Here is an 18,232-nt window from a genome sequence, read left to right as displayed (position 1 = left end):
ATGGGAAATTTAGTTTCTAACAATTTATTAATAATCAATCCTAATTTCTTTGTTTAAAATAAAGTTTGATAAAAGAGTAATATTATCTTAAATTGAAAGCAAAATCACAGCTATTGACTGACTCGGCTGCGTAATTTATTTCTGCATTTTTTTTTTTTTTAATTAAAAACTCCAAATTGTGATTTCTAATTTTTTTTAAAAATTAAAAATTAATTTTTGGTTAGGAAATAAGAAACTTGGTTTCAATTTTTCATGAATATTATGTTCTTAAAAGTTTACCTTAAATATTTGCTAGGTGATCAAAAATTATTGTAAGTAAAAAAGATGCCTTCAACGCTTCAAAAATTAGCTCAGCTCCAGAATGTCAAACAAATCTTAACAAAGTTTGTGATAAACATAGAAAAGTTCTTCTTTTATTTGTAAACTAGAGCTGATATTTCCATTAAAACAGAGCAGTAGAGCTGAAGAAATCACAGCTCACTCTTCCAAGTTAAGAAGTGCTTGAGAGAAGAAGGAGCCCATTCCGTGTAGAATTTACCTGCAGCTGTGGTAATAAATACAATTTTCCCTCCATTCTCTCCCGCACATTCCATTAAAACTTGTGCGTAAGCGGTCGAGTTGGAATTCCGGCTCTTGAAACCAAAGGTAAAGTATGGCAGCCGCATTATAGCTGCACATGCCGCCCATGCAAATTTAATTCGTCTGTCTCGTCTGCTCGTGCTACTTTTTTTTCTTTACTTTTTTCGCGACTGCAGTGTGAATGGAGTGCTCCGGTTAATAATTCAGCGCGTACTGGGCCTCACAATGGGCCCGTCGCCGTCGCCGCTTTCAAATGACTCTATTTACGACTAAATATTTGCATTCAGTCGCTCCCTCTTTTCTCTTTGCCCACCGCGATTATGTTCTGCTTGTGTAATGAATGACACACTCGGTTTACCCTGATGCAGCAGCTACATAAAATCGACTTTAAACCACACACATGCACGTAGGCAGAAAATGTTTGGAGCGCAGAAACCACCGCCGGATGGATATGCCGAGTCAGAAACACTCACGCAAATCAAGCCGGCAGCCCCTCGCAGCCGCTTTAATATATAAATGGAAGTGGAGTGAGGGTGTGTTTGCGTTATTTTTGTGGAAAAACACGCAGCCTGGATGAACTTTTTCTCATAAATATAAAAGTATTACATTTTGATGGCCTAATAAGCATCAGCAACCTCCGCGCATCCAAAATTCAACAGCCACGAAGGTAAACACGAAAAAATTATTTGTTGATTCAGCCAGGCTTTTTGACTGGTGACTTTTATTTTGGCGCAAAAGTAAATACAGCACTGGGAAAGCAAATATGAAATTCCAATCTTGCCATTGTTGAAAATAAAAACTAAGCAATAAGAGACGAGAAAGAATTCAACTCGGGCTTCTTTACAATTTTCTTTTTTTATTATTTTTGTGCGAAAAACCAATTTACTAAATATTTTGCTATAATTATAAACAATATTTAATTTATTATTTTATTAGGCATATTTTGAAGTTATTTGGTAGTTCATTTCACATGTAAACCTGGGGTGTTCAATAAATTTTATATAATATAATATAAAATTTATGACAAATTTATAACCATTGTTGTCATTATAGTTAATTCACTGTTTGTTTTTTTTTAATTTGTAAATTATTTAAGTATTATTTTTCTTTACCTTTATTGATTTTTGTTGGAATTTATATAATTTAACGTTGACGTTTTTATCTAAATATAAATTTGTCAAACCAACCCAACAGGACAAACAGCAGTTTCCACTTAAACAAGATAAAAAATTGTATAAAAAGTTATATCGTGGATAGCTGCTCAAATAATAAAAGTCCGCCATCCTGCTTTGCGTATATATGCATGAGTGTGTATAAAAAAGCAGAGGCCGCAATGAAAACAACCCCGAATTGCTTCCTGCCATTTCGTCCGGCAGATTAATTCAAACTGCAGCAGCAAACGCGGCCCATCGCTCATGTTCTCTGCGGCCGGCTTTTTATTTATTTTCGTTCGCAGCGTATTTCGGCTGATGTGAAATGGCCGGGCGTTATTTCGGCTTTAAAAAAGGCGCGGGCTCAGGCAGATAAGCGGCTGGTCCGGCGACACACAATGCTGTTTTGTTTGCATGCAGCACAAAACGCCTGACAGGGACAAACACCATTGGTCCAGGGCCAAACGCCTTTTCCCCACGGGCCCGTATTCGGCCTGAAATAACCCTGGAAATTGTTTGGCCCTAATTAATCGCCTGGTGTCTGCAGTCTGGTGTCGGTCGCTCGTATTTCAGTCCCAGTGTCTGGTGCATTGTGCTGTGTTTTGTGCACTATTGCGGCGCACGTCAAGTGCCATTATCTCCTTCTTTTCCTTTGTTCGCCGCGGCTGCCGGGCTGCCTCACAGTTAATTAAATTTAACTTTTCCCCTTTGAAATATGGCTCGATCTCTGAACTGAGAGAAAAAGACCCGTTGAGAATTGCTGCCGCCTTGTCACTTCAAAGTTGGAGAATTTAATTTTTGCCGCCGTGTGAGAAATGTCCTTTCTCTCAAGCCCTCTGCGCCCAATGGATGGAATTTTGCAGGTATGAAAAGCGGCTTTTGCTCACTGCCGGCGCAAAAGAGAAACGATGATGTAAAAAGTTGTTTGAACAAAAAAAAGTTGACTGGCTCATTTTCTCCCCTCATAATAAGTCGCGAAAGGCAATTAGCAAAACATTATTAATAGATCTTGCAAAAGTTTAATCAGAAGAGAAAAGCTGCTTTTCATAATATTCGTAATAATAAACCTTGTTCAAAATAGAAATCGTGAGCCCTGTTAACGAGAAGCTTATGGAATCTATAGAGAGAGAAATGTTTGCTGAAATGTTTCCCATAAAATCAATGTAAATTTTTAATTCAAAATACTTTATAATTTAATTTTTGCAGCTTAATTGCGTCGACATGAACTTAGTTTGATGAATTTTTTTATTAATTTTAACCGTGCCAATTTTGAAAAAACAATAATTTTAGAAAATTTCCATAAGCCATTGAGTTAATTGTTGAAATTATCCAATGAATTCAATTTTTCTTTTGAAGCTGTCTCTTTGGAATTTACATCTACAAACCAAAGCTAATGTAGAGAAAAATTATTATCCGTTTTTGGCCCCGCCTCTAAAATAACAAATTTGAATTAATTACAAAAATTAAATTGGTATAATTGTGGATAACACTTTATTCAAATATACGATTTTCCAACATCCTTATCCGCACAATACATTTAAAATGAGCGAAAATCGATTTTCAGTCGAAAGGGAACAAACACGCGACTTCCTTTTTTTACTTTGTTCTATTCTTGAGGCGCAGCAGGACGCAATTTGTTGAGAGAACTGCCACACAAGCGGCCCTGTGGTAACGCTGTCTGCGGAGATGATCAAATTCGTAGACAAATACCACCTGTCTACGCGGCTATATCACCGGATCGCCATTTATTTGTTCCAGCCAGCACGGTAATTCAAAAGGTCGATTCACCTTGGGGAGTATCTCTCCCTTTATTTTTGCTCTCTGCGTCTGTGAGCCGCAGTTCAATCACCATATCGCTTCGACAGGCGCATGCTTTAAGGTGTGCGTTTTCCCGAGAGAGCCGCGCCGAGCGAGCGACCGGGCCATCTGATGACACAATTCTGCCAACGACGCTGATGTCAAATTCGTGCATCGCTGCTTGTCTGCCGATCGTATAGATTGGATTTATACAGCGTCTCGTGATTTTAGTTTGATTGTCTGCAGCGAGATCTGTGCCACGTGATACTGATATTTGTGTGATGGATATCGGGAAATTGCGCTCGTATTGATGTTTCCCGCTCTTCGCCTCCAGAATAGCAACGGAAATTTCAAAGAATATTCGGAATATTTCCCTTATTTTCATCGTCAGATATCTTTAATATTTCCCGATGCTCTGCATTTCTGAACATTTTTTCAAAATAAATACCTTGATTATGATTAAAAAATTTTACGCAAAATATGAAATAAATAACTAGGAAAAACCTTAAATTGAGTTTTTTTAGATTTCTTGGTTAGAATTGCAATAATTCCTAAAAATAAAAATTTATATTTCAACCTTTTATATTTGTATTTCATTCCTCCTCCTCCTCTATATCTCCATAAGAAAATTTAAAACTAATGGGATTCGTTTCACATACAGTTTTATGAAGATGTGCACGTCCTCGCCGATCTAGGTCAATTTTGCCATATCGAGTTCATTTTCTGCGTGACAAATCACCAGCACCTATCGTGTGCCATTGTTCACAGCAGTCGGCCGGTGATTCGATTTCGATCGGTAGACGTGTCAGGGAAGGAACAGTGGAAATAATTGTCGCGCCAGCGAGGACAAACGAGCGGGCCCGGCGTTCACGCTCTTTCTCTCGCTCTGCTCCTCACAGTTTAAAGAGTACACATCTGATCGATTTCCCGCATGATCTAATGGAACACCTCGCTGCCTACATAATATTGCGCTGATACGGCGGTAACCATGGTTACTCTCCGGCTCTTTCCCGTACAGCGGCGAGCCGGTACACTATGTGTAGCTACTCTTGTCATCAAGTTTCATTTCGAGTTATGCGGCGCGGCCGGCCTGGTTTGAGCCACCATTTCCAGCCAGTTTTTCATTTTGCTCGTTCACCGCGCTTCCACCCCCGTCTGACAATCGCGAGAATTGAAAAAAAAAATATCCGATTCCATCGGACTGATTGCCTGGTGAAATCGTTGGGGAGGAAAACGATGAGTGAGCTGAAACGGTATAAGTATAGGGGACGCAGAACTAAAAGGGAGATAATATTGTGCTGCTTTAGTTTCAAGCAGGTTTGAAGATTGAAAAAAATTTAGATTGAAATTTTTTGCTCTAAACCTAATTGCAATTTATTTGATTTGATTGTTGTTACCATAATTAATTAACCGTAAATATATAGATTGTATTATGAAGATTTTAGCGCCACTTATCTTTAGACAATATCAAAGCAAATTTAATACTTTTTTTTTACTTTTTAAATTCAAAATGATTTTTAGCTTCATTCTTGACTGGGATTGAAAATAATTTACTACATAGAAAATTTGTAAGCATTTTAATAACAAGTTTATCAAAAATGAGTAAAAAAATCAAAAGACACATTTTTTTAACTTCATCTTAGAGCTGCAATTTTTTATGGCCGTGTTTACTTTTTTGGGACATTACGTCATAAATTTTCGTATCGTCATTCCAAAATTTCATTAAGCTCATCATCTTTAAGCCGCGTCAAGTCAAACTTTCATTATACGTTTTGACGACACAACGATTACAGCAGCTTTTTAATGCGTCTTTAGTCTTTAGCAGCAATTAATTTCGGCCTTCGTCGGCCGGATTGGCGCCCCGGCCGTCACACATCTTGTTAGCCGGCCCAATAAAAAGAATAAAAAGGCACCACCCCGCCGGCCTCTGTGCGAACACGCTTCTGTCTGTATTCGCGAGATACGAGCAGAGAGCAATAAAAAAGCAGCAGCGCGTGGCATAAAGCGAATAACCTGAGCTGGCTAGGGTACGTAATTCCATTACACGCGGAATAATATCGAGCCGTTTGCTGATAATGCGGACGTAAAGACCACGAGAGCCTATTCGGTTGCGAGCCCGAAATAAATGAGCACCACCAGCAGCAGCTTTCAATAACAGGGCGCTGGAAAAGAGGAGGCTGGGTCGTCGTTTGGCTGCAGCGGCGAAGATTTCGCGATGACAATTGGAGCGTCTCCAGCTCCTTGGCCGAGATAGCTCGGGGTCATCCGTTCCTCACCCACTGCTGGCCTCGCTGGCACCAACCAAGCAACCACTCTCCAACACACACTCACCAGGGAACAGTCGTTTAAAATTCTATCGTTTGCTTATCGCGGCAACTGTGAGGGAAGAATGCTTGATTTCGATCCCTTTCCATTCCATTTCCTTACGTCTCACTCAGCCGGACTCCCCTATCTGCACCGAAATCGTTTATTTGTCCGTGGAATTTGTTTTTAGCTTATTTTGCTGAATGCAATTTTCTTCCAACATCCCAAGAGGAAAGAAAAAATCTCATTTTCATGATTATAGGAAATTCATTTAAAAACAATACTGTGCTGTTTTGAGGTTTTCTATTTTAATTTAGATATTACAAAACATTTTAAAGAAATTCAAAAAGAAATGCTTAAAAAAATTTAACTTTCTTATTGAAATTGGATTTTTGAGGCCTTATTATGCAAAATTAATTTCTAAATTTCTTCTCAATCATTTTGTATATGCTACAGAAATTAATTCAAAATGTGTCAATATTTTATGTTATGTGTGCCTGCAAACACATTTCAGTTTTCTAATTTTTAGTAATATCAACAATGTTTCTATATTTCATTATTTTGATTAAATATTTAAGTCGGATTCCCTTTAATTTTAATTAATATAAAAATTATACAATTGGTTTTTTAGGAAATTTTATTTCGTTGACATTTTTATCTATCTTTCAAAAAATTTTAAAACCTCATAGCAATCTATCAGCACTAATCTGCAATTTAACGTGGAATGCATTGAGATTACCGTGGTAATTCATCAATATGAGCGTACGCGACATTAATCAAATTGGTCTGTGTCGAGCCGACGGCGCAATTTAGCAACACACCTTCACGCCATATTTCTCGCCCAATTTGTGGCAGCAGCTTTTCATTTGCTAATGGCGCGTTTCGCGGCAAGTCGCGCCGAATTATTGTCGAAATTCACCTCCGAACATATCGATTGGTCCGAGTGCTGCTGCTGAAAAACGGCGTGAAATCGTATGGAAATTTCCTTCCGCCTGATTGCACCCGGTAATAATGTAGTACCTACCAAAAGCGACGGCGACCGACGCCTTCGCAATTTCCAGAGAGAGTGTGTCCGAGAAAGGCCCTCTTTCGGGCTGCAATTCTCATTGAAAACTCATAACCATGCAAATTACTTGGCCGCCCCCGACCAACCGTCGCCGCCGCCCGGCTGCTTCGGATGTACTTGTCGCCAAAAGAGAATGAGTGCGGCAGAGAGCGGGAGGCAGCTGGAGCGAACGGACTTCGTGTTCATTCACTTCGTCTCGTAAAATTTCATGCAAACTCCCTTACTTTAAAACAGCCGGTTCAAAATTCACTTCTGGACCGACGCCAGCAGATTTCGGGTTTTTAAATCGCTAAGTGGTCGTGACTTATTTTATTATGCATGAGGATGAAATTTCTCATGCGAATATTGCAAAATTACATTTTATGGTCCATGGAGCATTTTTATTGGTGCTAATTTTCCTCGAAAGGAAATATTGCGATGAAAACATATTGGAATAAATTTCATGGAATTTCATTTTGCTGACGTCTGATTAAATTTCTTCAAAACGCCCTATATAGAAAACGCAATAAAGGGCTTATTAATAGAAAATACGTATTTGAAATTGCATTTTCCTCTAATTAGAAAGTGTGTAGCTCGGGTCGGCAGCAGAATGAAGAGCCGGCTGCTCCTTTGGTCGTTTTATTTATGCGCGTCGAGCTGCCTCGTCAGGCACAGATTAGATCAAAGGCGCCGCGAGGAAAAGAGATTTGTACATAAATCCGGGAGAGCGCGAGGCACAAAGGAAACTAATTTTCCATGCAGTAGACGCGAGCAAAACTTTAATTACTGCCACGGCCGCCGATTTGCCGCGAGTAAACGAGAAAAAAGAGAATGGCAAAGTAGGGGTTGATTGGTTTCATCCACATTTCACCATCGATTTGCGGTAACGGAGGAATGCAGTGTTGCTCTTTGTGTAAAAATCTGCCGTTCTAATTAAAACTTAGGTGCCGCAGTTCCAACAAAAGGGATCTATGCCAGCGGGAAGGAGGTTTACGAGTCACTGCTGCCAATTTCGGCAAATACATGAACACGCCGAGACGCGGAGTAATAAAGTTGGATTCGCTCTCATTCGTGAAACAGGCATTCAGATGAGATTTTATGTCTTTGAATGTTTCTGCTCTTGGCAGTCGCGGAGAGCACTAGGGATTTGCTACATTTCCCTCTCATTCAAATATTGGCGAGGATAATTTATTGCCTTTTTTACTCCATCAAACCGGATTTCACAAAATTCCACTTTTTTAAGGGGAACTACTGAATGGATAAAATGTCCCTTTTAACAAAAATGAATGTGAACAACAGATTTTTTTGTTTTATAAATCTGGCATTTCTTTTTAGATCATTCAAAGTTCAGATAATTTACGGCAAAATTGGCACTTCCAGAACTTTTCTTTCCTTGTGCACAAACACCGGCGCGTAATCTTAACTCGCCAAGTCAGCTGTCGGCGGCACGTTTTGAATTAAAACAACAGCTTCTGTCGCGCGTCAAGCGGAAAATATGTCAGCCCGCATCGTCCGTTGGCCTGATAAGGGTGAAAATAATTATTGACTTTATATATCCGTGTGTGGAGAAGCTGCTGTCTCGACACACAGCTCGGAGTTGATTGTGTTTGGTACCTGCTGATGGCTTTTGTGCCCTTCCTTTCACAGACCTTCTGCTTTCATCAGCAAATGCGAGGGCGAAGAACGTCTCGTTGCAAATGCTGTTTGCGAATAAGAGGGTGCTCTATAAAAGGGCCAACTTGCCTGTGTTATTGTGCAAAACCTATTCGACGCGAGATGCGCCGCCGCCGCCACGCTATTATCTCCCCAGTCAACCAAACGCCGACCTGCAGACCGACCAAAAAGGAGCTCTCTTCTATGTTTCTCACTTGCAGAGAAACTTTTGAGGATTTCGTCGACGATATGAAAGAGAGAAAGGCACGCCGCATTACGTTTTTTGTTTTGCCACAAGAAGGAGCAGAGGAAGGAAGGACAAGAAAGCGCCACCCAAACTTCAAACGAAGGAAGGGGATTACCAGTTTTTGCTCAGGACTTTGATGCAGCACTGGCCTTTGTTCGATAATTGAGATGAAAATTCAGCACCAATTCTTGGTACGAACAAAAAAAATTATCTTTAGAAGACAAAATTGAAGATAAAATTTTTTGGTAATAAACATAAAAGTTTTTGAAACCAAATTTGGTTATTACCAATTAAATCATCAATTATAATAATTCTTCTCAGGGATAATGAAAAAAAAATAACTTGCATTTTGGTCTCTCTTAATATGAAAGAATTTTTAATTCAGTCAGATCATTTTTATTTTTAGTCTTTTTGGTCTGAATGTGACGAACGCAATTATCCAGAATCTTTTTTGAGACCATAATTATATAAAATCTCAATGTCAAATATTCAGATTCTATAAGACATTTAAGAAAAAAATACGTGCCAATAATTTTGAGCTATATTATGGATGAACTTACCACAGAACTTCAAGCGAGTATTAATGGCTTATCTTTGGTTTATATTGTGGTGCGTTTTTTTACGTTTCATAATAAAATTCCATTTTTATTCATCCAAATAAATAAAATGCTCTCAATATTTTACTTCCATGGCATCACAAAGCAAAAAAATTACAACCCAAGCAATAATATTTTCAGGATCGGACCAATAACCGCTCGCCTTTTAATTCGTTTCCATTATTTCTCTCTTTAAAAGCCGGAGCAACTTTCGCGATTTGCTCGTTTCCGAAATAGATTTATGCTCAGGAAGCGAAAGCCATGAAAGTGCATCATTATTCATTTCTAGCGAGCTGTTGTTGGTGCTGGAGCTGTGTTGATGGTGTCGGCGGCGGCGGCGCGGCTCTTTTTCTCCCTTTCGTTTTGGAGGGAAACAAAAATGACGGCAGTGCGGCGGAATATGATTAATGCCGCGTGATTATATGTGCGGTGTGTATATCGACGACGGACGGCGGCGGGTAATGCGAAAACAATTTGCATCGGCGCGGCTGATAATAAACGAGTCTATTGGGAATAATTCCGCGCCCACAGCAGCCGCCTGCATCAATTAGTGGCGTGCGCCTCTCGCACCTGCTGTCACTTGATGATGAATTGCCAAACCTGAGGTTTGTCTTTCTACATTATGAAAAGTAATTTAACTTTCCCTGCTTGTGGGAAATACTTTCCAAGTAATATTGGCAAATCGAGCGTGGCGAATGGACCTTTTCACGCTTCTTGCCCGAGCCAGGGGGCAAAAAAGTAATGCTTTTTGACTGACAAAATACAGAAGAAGAAGTGTTTTCATATTATATAAGCTTGAGAAAAATGATTGATTGCTGGTCGGAGCTTTAGGGAAGTGTTTCGCTTTTTCTCCGATCTTTCAGATTCTATAAGGGGCCGGAGTCTTTCTTACTAAGTAAGGTTTCTTTGCAGTTTCTTGTGGAAAGCAATCCTCACTTTTGACAGATTAGGCTTTTTTATTGAGCAAGCGAAATGCTTTCATGAAAAGTCAGTCAAACTAGTTGGGGAGTCATTTTTGTATGGTATGGGATTTCATTTACTTTATATTTTATGATTTAAAACGATTTAACAATAATCAATCTTTATTTCAGCTCCTTTTGAAAAAATATATTAAAAATTGAACTTTGTATGCTTCTTTTTCTTTAGAAACTAACAAAGTTGTACTTATGAGTATAATTGAAAGGTTACAAACCATAGCATTATATTATCCATACATCATAAAAAAAGATTTAGTATCAACTAAAGCAATAATAGTTACTGTAATTTTATTTTTTTAAATAAATTCATCCCCAGTTTGTTAATAAATAAATAAATAATTGTTTGTGAAATATAAAAAATAATTTTAATATAATGCTTTGCATGAAGTAAAAAATAACCTAATTTGCATTTTGTCTAGTCAACTCATGAATCTTCACTTTGGAACTCAATCTCCCTCTACAAACAAACCGCCCGAGGATGAAAGCGTGACGCAAACTCTGTCGATACAACAATGAAATCAAAACAGCCTTGCACGAAAACAATTTTGTTCCACGCAAAAACTTGATCAAGCGGAGCGTAGCGTGGATTTTTTTTCAATAATTTCGCCCCTCGGCATACGTGGCTGGTGCAAACACGGTGCTGGCAATAATTTCAGGGGCGCCGTCAACGCGATCTGACACCGGGGCGCCGACAATTGATCGCCGCTGTGCCGATGGTAAAAAGCATTAGTTCAACACGATGCACACTCTCGCTTCCTAAACTAATTTTCGCGCGTCAACTTTCGCGCCGTGAAATATTGTGTCGGCGGGCGAATGGCGAACATGAACACATACACTGGGCGCAGCCACCTGAAAGTAACGAAGATTAAACTAAACCGACGCGCGTTCAGCCGTTAATTGATTTCGCGCCGCTCGGTTTGACCAGATTGCTGCTGCCGGCCCGTTAAAAGATTCCATTCTACGTGATGTTTATGCAAATTTGGCGCGGAAAAAGTTTTGTATGTACGTGTGTATGTGCTCGGGCGAAAAGGGCGGGCATTTGAATATTTGGTCGATAAATCAGGCCTGCTATTTTCGAGTAGCCGGGATTTTCCGCATCAAACGTGACCTCAACGAGTCAGTCAGTCGCTCGGTTGGTGAAAAATAGACACATCCGGCAGGCAGGAAAGGAAGTAGGGGTTTCAAAAGGTGATTTGGATGGAAATGTAGGGAAAATCGACAGTTCCAAAATCAGATAATTTTTTGCTTTCCACTTGATTTCTTTCACGTTTCAATTTTCCAGTGATTGATCATGCACGATAAAAATAAAATTCTTTAAATTTTTTATATATTATTATTTAATGGTGTGCAAATTGAATTTTCAACTGTGTAGGTTACTGTGCAAGTGCTAACTCTGGTGAAAACTGTTTTGTTTGCAATACCATAAAATGTTAAACCAAAAAGCAGAGCCTTCTTGAAGCGGTACAGCAATGATTGTAATTTTAAATGTCCATCGTGCTTAAATAATGGTGCTTTAAAATGCGATTAATATTTCTAAAATATTTGTTTTCGCACATGTAAATGAGTTTAAAAAATACTCAAAATTAAAAATTAAAATGGGTAAATAAATAAGGATCACATCTGGCGTGTAAGGCCCAAAATGGAGGAAGTCTCGTTTCGGTGGCTTAAGATGGTAATTTTCTCAGACTCCAGATTTTTTCTCCACAAAACAAAAGCCTCGTGAAAATTCAGAGAGGCAACAAAAGCAGCCTGGGTCTTTCACTTTTTCGCTACTGAAGAGCACCACCGGCAGCCAATATTAGCGTGTTCCGCTTTTTTCCCACCGCTCTCTTTATCATTATTATTATTTTCGAGGAGGCTCTACGCGCGCATATCGACCCCTGGCGCCCGCCGATATGATGTTATTTAGGCCTTGCCTTAATTGAGTATTCTTGTAACATCTTTACACAACGGCTTTAAGGAGAGTTCTGATTGCCTGGCTGCGTCAGAACGGCGACGAAACGTTTTCGCTCCGGAGAAAAGCAATTTTTCATTTCGCGCAAGAATGCTGCTGTGCTGCGCTTGCAACAACAAAAAGCAGCTCTGAGAGGGCTCTTTCAACCGTTTCCCCCAGGTGAAATATTAATTTTTTCATTCTTTTTGCCACGCTAAACAGCTTTCGTGCACGAGAGGTAATCCACAATTGGAAGCCTGTTCAAAAGGCATCAACGTCGAGCGTGTTTTCATTTTTATTGATGGTGAGGCAATTCGAGAAAATGAGATACTTTAGCGGGGAGAAGTTTTTAACTAAATGAGAAGGGGGCGATGCTTCAATTAGGCCGTTTCTAACATCAACTTTTGTTTCCAAAAGGAAAAGAAAAAAGAGGGAAATGAAATATTACGCCAAAAATATTAAGAACCATCTCCCCTTTCTGGGTTGAAGCATAATTTCCTTACGACTCTTATTAAATTATTTCTGGATCTTTTTTCTTCGTCATATTTTTTTTTTATAAATTATCCAGAAAAAGATAATTGAGTCAATTAGGTGAAGTTTCTTGTTTATATTTTACAAGTTGTCGGTGAGAAAAATTTATTTTGTGCGTATTGCAGCAAGTGCATATTTTTTCACGCAATTCTTTTTCAGACTTCTGTTAAACAACAGTTGTGGTCCCGAAAATTGTATTTCAATTAATATAAAAAGTGATAAAAATATTAAAAATAAATAAATTATTACACAAGTTTCATGTACCATTAGAACTAAAATGTAAAAGAGTTAAAGTTTCATGATAAGAGAGCTGCAGTGTTTGGAATAGGAGAAAAACGAAAATAAAAAGCGGCTTTTTGAAGTATCAGGCTTTCTAAATAAATGCAATCAATCAGCAACAACCTATAAATTGGTTATTGTGTTTGAAGTAATAATAAATTTTTAATTTCTCAAAATTAGTATCGTGCTGGTGAAGATCTGTAATTTTTCTTCTCATAATCAGATTAAATGTAATTATTTTGAATTAATGATTGATGTATTTCAAATTTTAATAAAATATAAATTTGCAACTAAAGAGCTGCATTTCAATTTATACAAAAAAATAGTAATAATTTAAAATAATGCTGATTTGCCTTCGACGTGAAACATTGATTTCCAACGATTAGATATTATGTTACGGGAGACGGAAAAATATTTTGATATTAATTTGTTACATAATACAAAAAAGAGAAAAAAAAATTATTTTAATTAGTATTTGTCATATTTTCAGTCCTGTTTAATCAATCTGGCAATTTTAAATTTTAATTTGTCAATAATAAAATCTATTATTATTTGCGGTTCTACGCACCGAGAAGGCCTTGAGGAAGACGAGACACTGAATGATGCCCTCCATGGTGTCTCCGCCGAGGCAGAACTGTCCACTAAGGTGCTTGTTTTTGGGCCCGCCACCGAGGAATCCGGAGAGGACGGGCCGCTTGGGCGCCAAACTGAAGTCGCCAGGGTTGGCGTTGGCCCTGGAGAGGAAGACGCGGCAGTCGTTGGCCGTCGGCATGGCGGCGCCGCGCGTCAGCGAGGTCACGCGGCGAGCGGCGGCCCTGACCTCGGCGTCGGCGGCCGCCGCCGAGTCGTCGTCGGCCGCGGGCAGCGCGGGCACCCGCGAGTTGACCACTCTCTCCACAGAGTCCATGACACACTGCACTGGTTTCAGCCACGTGTACGCAGCCCCTGGTGCCTAGGCGACCATCACTGCACACCGACAAGCATCCACTGAAGATGCTGCCGGGGCTGCGAGCTGTACCACCCGGATCGGATGCTGTGCCTGCACGGCGGCCGAACCCGACTCCGCCCGAGCCGCTTCTGCGTGCGTGTTTGCGCCATTCGATGCCGATTTCAACACAGCAGCTCAACCTTCTTTCACTACTGCCATGTTTAAACGATGTTATTATCTGTTATTATACTCAACACCATTATTATTTTTACAAAATCCACTTTGCATTTTGGTGAGTATTTTAAATTTTTCAACATAAAAGTCTCTCAAATTATATTAATAGCTTTTAGAATGTATAAATTTATCATTTAAAGAAATGAAGATTAATTATATACTTTGCTTGTTTTTGGTTTGTTGAAACTGGTAAAAATTGTGGTTTAATTTTTAAGATTTTAAGATCACAGCTATCCATATTTATAACTGCACGTTAAAAATATAAAGAAATATTTGAAAAACACAAAATAATATTTAATTTTTGTATGAAATTTAAAACCTCTCGTTAAATAACTATTTATCTAAAATTTAAGTTAAAAATGAGCAAAGGTAAAATGAAATTTTTGTATAACAATAGCAATCAACTCAGAATATTGTTTCCATTGAATTCATTAAGAAGAACTAAGGTTTTATAAATTGCAATTTCATCTCACTCGACGGTGTGCAAATTCCCTGTTGGCAGTTATGGGATGCGAGCAGTGGCTGAGTTTGGTACATTTATGAGGCAGCACCACATTATTCGACGGAACATGTTCAGGTAATAATATCAACCGCAAACGCCCGTCAGGCATAATCAAGTCGTTGCCAATTTGATTGCAATGCCAGCCTGAAGAGGAAACGAGGGAGTGCGCGTTTCATCCAATCTGCCCCCGACCAAATCCAACTCGCCAACGCTGCCTATCTCGTTTCGCATCGCCCGCAGCAGGATGTATTGGACCACCGATTATTATTTCATAACTCCACTTCTGGGTCAGGTTTCCCAATATTCTGATGACGAGATTCGGGGAATGTTTGTTTAACGTGTTTTCCAAGAACTGGAAGTAAATAATAAAAAAAAATATAGATTCTTGTTGACGCCAAAATTATGCAAACACCATTTTTCTGTTCTTCATTTTTCTTTTAGAAGTTTCACCCACGATGAATTTATTTCTTCAGATCACTTCCGATCAATACATTTTAAAGACATTCTAATTTTAATGAAGGCTGATTTCTTCGATATTTAATTCAATGATGTCAATAATAATTAGAGCATAAAATTTGTTAGTTTTATTTTCAAATTATGTATTGCTCAATGTATATTTATGAAAACGGGTTAAGGAGACAATATTTGATTAAATTTCTGTTCTCCCTTGATATTTTAATGAAGCCTCTTATGTTGCGTGAAAAACTTTCAAATTGTAAATCATACCGACTTGTTTTGATTCAATCAGACGCAAAAAGTAAATTGCATTATGCAAACAAATCTGAAATAATTTTTTGAAATGTCATTATTTTCAAATCGGCAGAAAACTGGCAGCCAGCGTTTTTATATTACTTTGCAGACAGGCGAGGATATTTATTTTATTTGCGCAGGAGGAGGTCTGTCAAAATCGAGTGGCGGCGCGCGAGAATTGTATTGCTGCATGAGTGCGCTTGCTGTGCCGCCCGTGCTGATATATGGCGCGTATTTTCTGCAACAAAAACTCTCATCTTTTCATTTTGCCCTCGCTCCCAATCCAGTGGTGGCGGCAGCCACATTTTTTCCGCATTGACGTGTCGTGCGGAAGAGCGGCGCGCGCGAGAGATATACAAGAAATATATATTTTTTAACGCCGAAATAGGATTTAGCAGAGAGAGGCGGCGGCGGCGGCGGTCGGATTCTTAATAAAACAGTTTCTTGGCAAAAGATTTCGCTCGCCGACTTTTTGGTAAACACCTGCTCAGCCGGCTACCCAGCACAAAAGCAGCTCTGACACATTTTTTATTTACGCGACGCCCAAGCCAAAAAGCAGCAGCCATTTTCGCCCCATTGTTGTCGAACGCTGTTTTCCTATCTGCCTGCATTTTATTACCAAGGCCAAATACTCTGTCATCCCCCTCGCCCAGACTGCGACATAAAAAAAAGTCAAGGAACCCCAGTAAATTTCGACCAAATTTGGTTTCCCATCTGCTTGCGTAAACCTCTCCGTTTTATAACACCGGTCGGTGGTGCATCAAATGATGGAGTTGGTCAGCGGCCTCCCGGCAAACTCGATCATAAAACTCGCGTAAAAGGTAAAATATTTTATGAGCAGCGCTAAAAGGTTTCCAAACTCTATTGAAAATTTAATGAAAGCTTTTGATTAAAATTTTCAATGAATACGACGCATAAAACGGTGAAAGCTGCAAAGTTTTCACATACAAAAAAAAGCTGAATCAGGAACTTGTAAGATGGAAGATTTAAAAATCTCAAAGAAAACTTGATTGAATTTTCTAATATTTTTCTTTGCTATCTCTACTACATATGATTTTGGTTAAATTTTTTTAAATAAAGGAACTTATCTCGGCACATAAAATTTTCAGCTTTTGTCAAAATGTAAAAATGCTTATAGATATTATAATTTAATGGAGCAAATAAAAAAATAATAAATTTCTACAGAAAAACCCATTTTACAATTCAATTATTTATGTAAAAGGAAAGAATGAAGAACAGCAAAAAATTAAATTCTTCTCAAATTTTCTGTTTCATTTTTGTTCACCAACAACTCTTCACATTTTGACGCTGATTATGAGGTTTTCCTTTCGAAACTACAAACTTCTACACTGTACTTCTCCACTGTTACTATCTTGATTGTAAATTTATTTCTCATTATTTCAGCTTACCTCTGAGCAGGTAACGAGCAAGCTTTTTCCACCAACTCAATTAATTTTAATACGTTTGTTCAGCGAGCGAGCGTGTTCCAATTTTCGAGGCTTATTTCTTTCATTACGCCAGCGAACCAGCCGCTTTTTCGCGCGCAGGCGTGCTTGTTTTGATTAAAATTTCGGCGCTGCCATTCGATCGGCCGTTTTAATCCGCGATCGGGCCGCACTGCCAAAGAAGCATTATCATGGTAAGCCGTGCGGATAACAAGTTCGAGGGCGGCTCTCTTACTCGGAAGTGCTACTCTGCGGGTTTTCGATTTGAAAAGTTTCGTGTGTAGACACAGTGGCGGCCGCCGAGAGATAGCGGCGACCTGCTCTTCTTCTTCCACCTCCGCCTGCCAACCAAGAGACAAACTCGTCGGTCCCTCTCTCTCGCATCGGGCAAGACAAATTACAGAGAAGGAACGAGTGCCCTTTAACGGTTATAAGTATTCAAAGTTTTAACTCGGCAGCCACGCCAAGTTGGCTGGCTCCCGCCGAGCCGGCTGCGAATATTGATACTCGCCGAGACTAAATTTTATGACGACGCCGCACATTAATGTCGCCAGCCGAGCAGCCAACTACGCTCCACTTCACCTTCCTCGCCAAACTTGCCCACTTTTCTCCTACTCCGCATGAGTTTCCAACGAGTTGCAAAAACGCATTCTTTCAAAAACTTTGATAAGCAGTTACTTTCTTTTTTTTTCTTTAAAAATACATAAAAACATTTTCTTTTGTTAAATAATGAGTATAAAAAGAAATTCTTTCCTATCTTAATCCAAATCCAAAAGATTTTGCTTTCTATACACTGTTCTGAATATTTGGACTTTTCCTCTCAAAAGCACACTTTTTCCAGTTCAGTAGTTTTTAGGTGTTGAGCTGTTTTGTATGTCAAGCCAAGTCCCAAGAAAATTGGCCACAATACTATTTTCTTTCCTCCTTTTCTGTTTCTTTGAAAACGCTCTCACGGTCCGTAATGACGTGACTATTGAAATTGTTTCGTCCAAAACTCTCTCAGCCAGAATCGTATCGCCTTATTCAGAATATAGTCGCTTTTGTCGCACAAAAGAAAGCGCCTGCAAAAGAGGCGGCACGCTGTGTGCCAAGCATACCGGCTGCGCGGGTTGCATAACAGCCGATGCTGCAGGCGCTCCGAAGGCGTGAGAAAGGAGACGTGTTCGTTTCTGGCACTTTCGCGATACGTGTCGCACTCGGAGCGAGAGTTACAATTGAAAGACCCTCGACCAAGAAAGGCGAATGCGGGAGGCCTAAACGAGGAGGGGCACAGCAATTTAA

The 18,232-nt window shown here is 39.3% G+C and overlaps 1 protein-coding gene across 4 annotated transcripts in view; it reads right to left on the bottom strand.

Moving 5' to 3' along the window:
- Positions 1–18,232, bottom strand: part of LOC132201854 (neurobeachin) — a 149,059-nt gene that overhangs the window by 120,808 nt on the left and 10,019 nt on the right. For 2 of the 4 annotated variants that reach the window (XM_059628375.1, XM_059628378.1), the window contains exon 1: positions 13,661–14,036. The exons of the other annotated variants lie outside the window; for them this stretch is intronic. In XM_059628375.1, coding sequence (XP_059484358.1) covers positions 13,661–13,999 — 339 coding nt within the window. In that variant the 5' untranslated portion in view covers positions 14,000–14,036. Of the gene's footprint in view, positions 1–13,660; positions 14,037–18,232 lie in introns of those variants that run through there. 4 annotated transcript variants of the gene reach the window in all.

The sequence above is a fragment of the Neocloeon triangulifer genome, unplaced genomic scaffold (genome assembly GCF_031216515.1).
Source record: "Neocloeon triangulifer isolate White Clay Creek 2 clone unplaced genomic scaffold, ASM3121651v1 ptg000014l, whole genome shotgun sequence".
Classification (NCBI taxonomy): domain Eukaryota; kingdom Metazoa; phylum Arthropoda; class Insecta; order Ephemeroptera; family Baetidae; genus Neocloeon; species Neocloeon triangulifer.
Note: the sequence above shows the minus strand (reverse complement) of the source record. Positions and strands in the feature narration are given on the sequence as shown.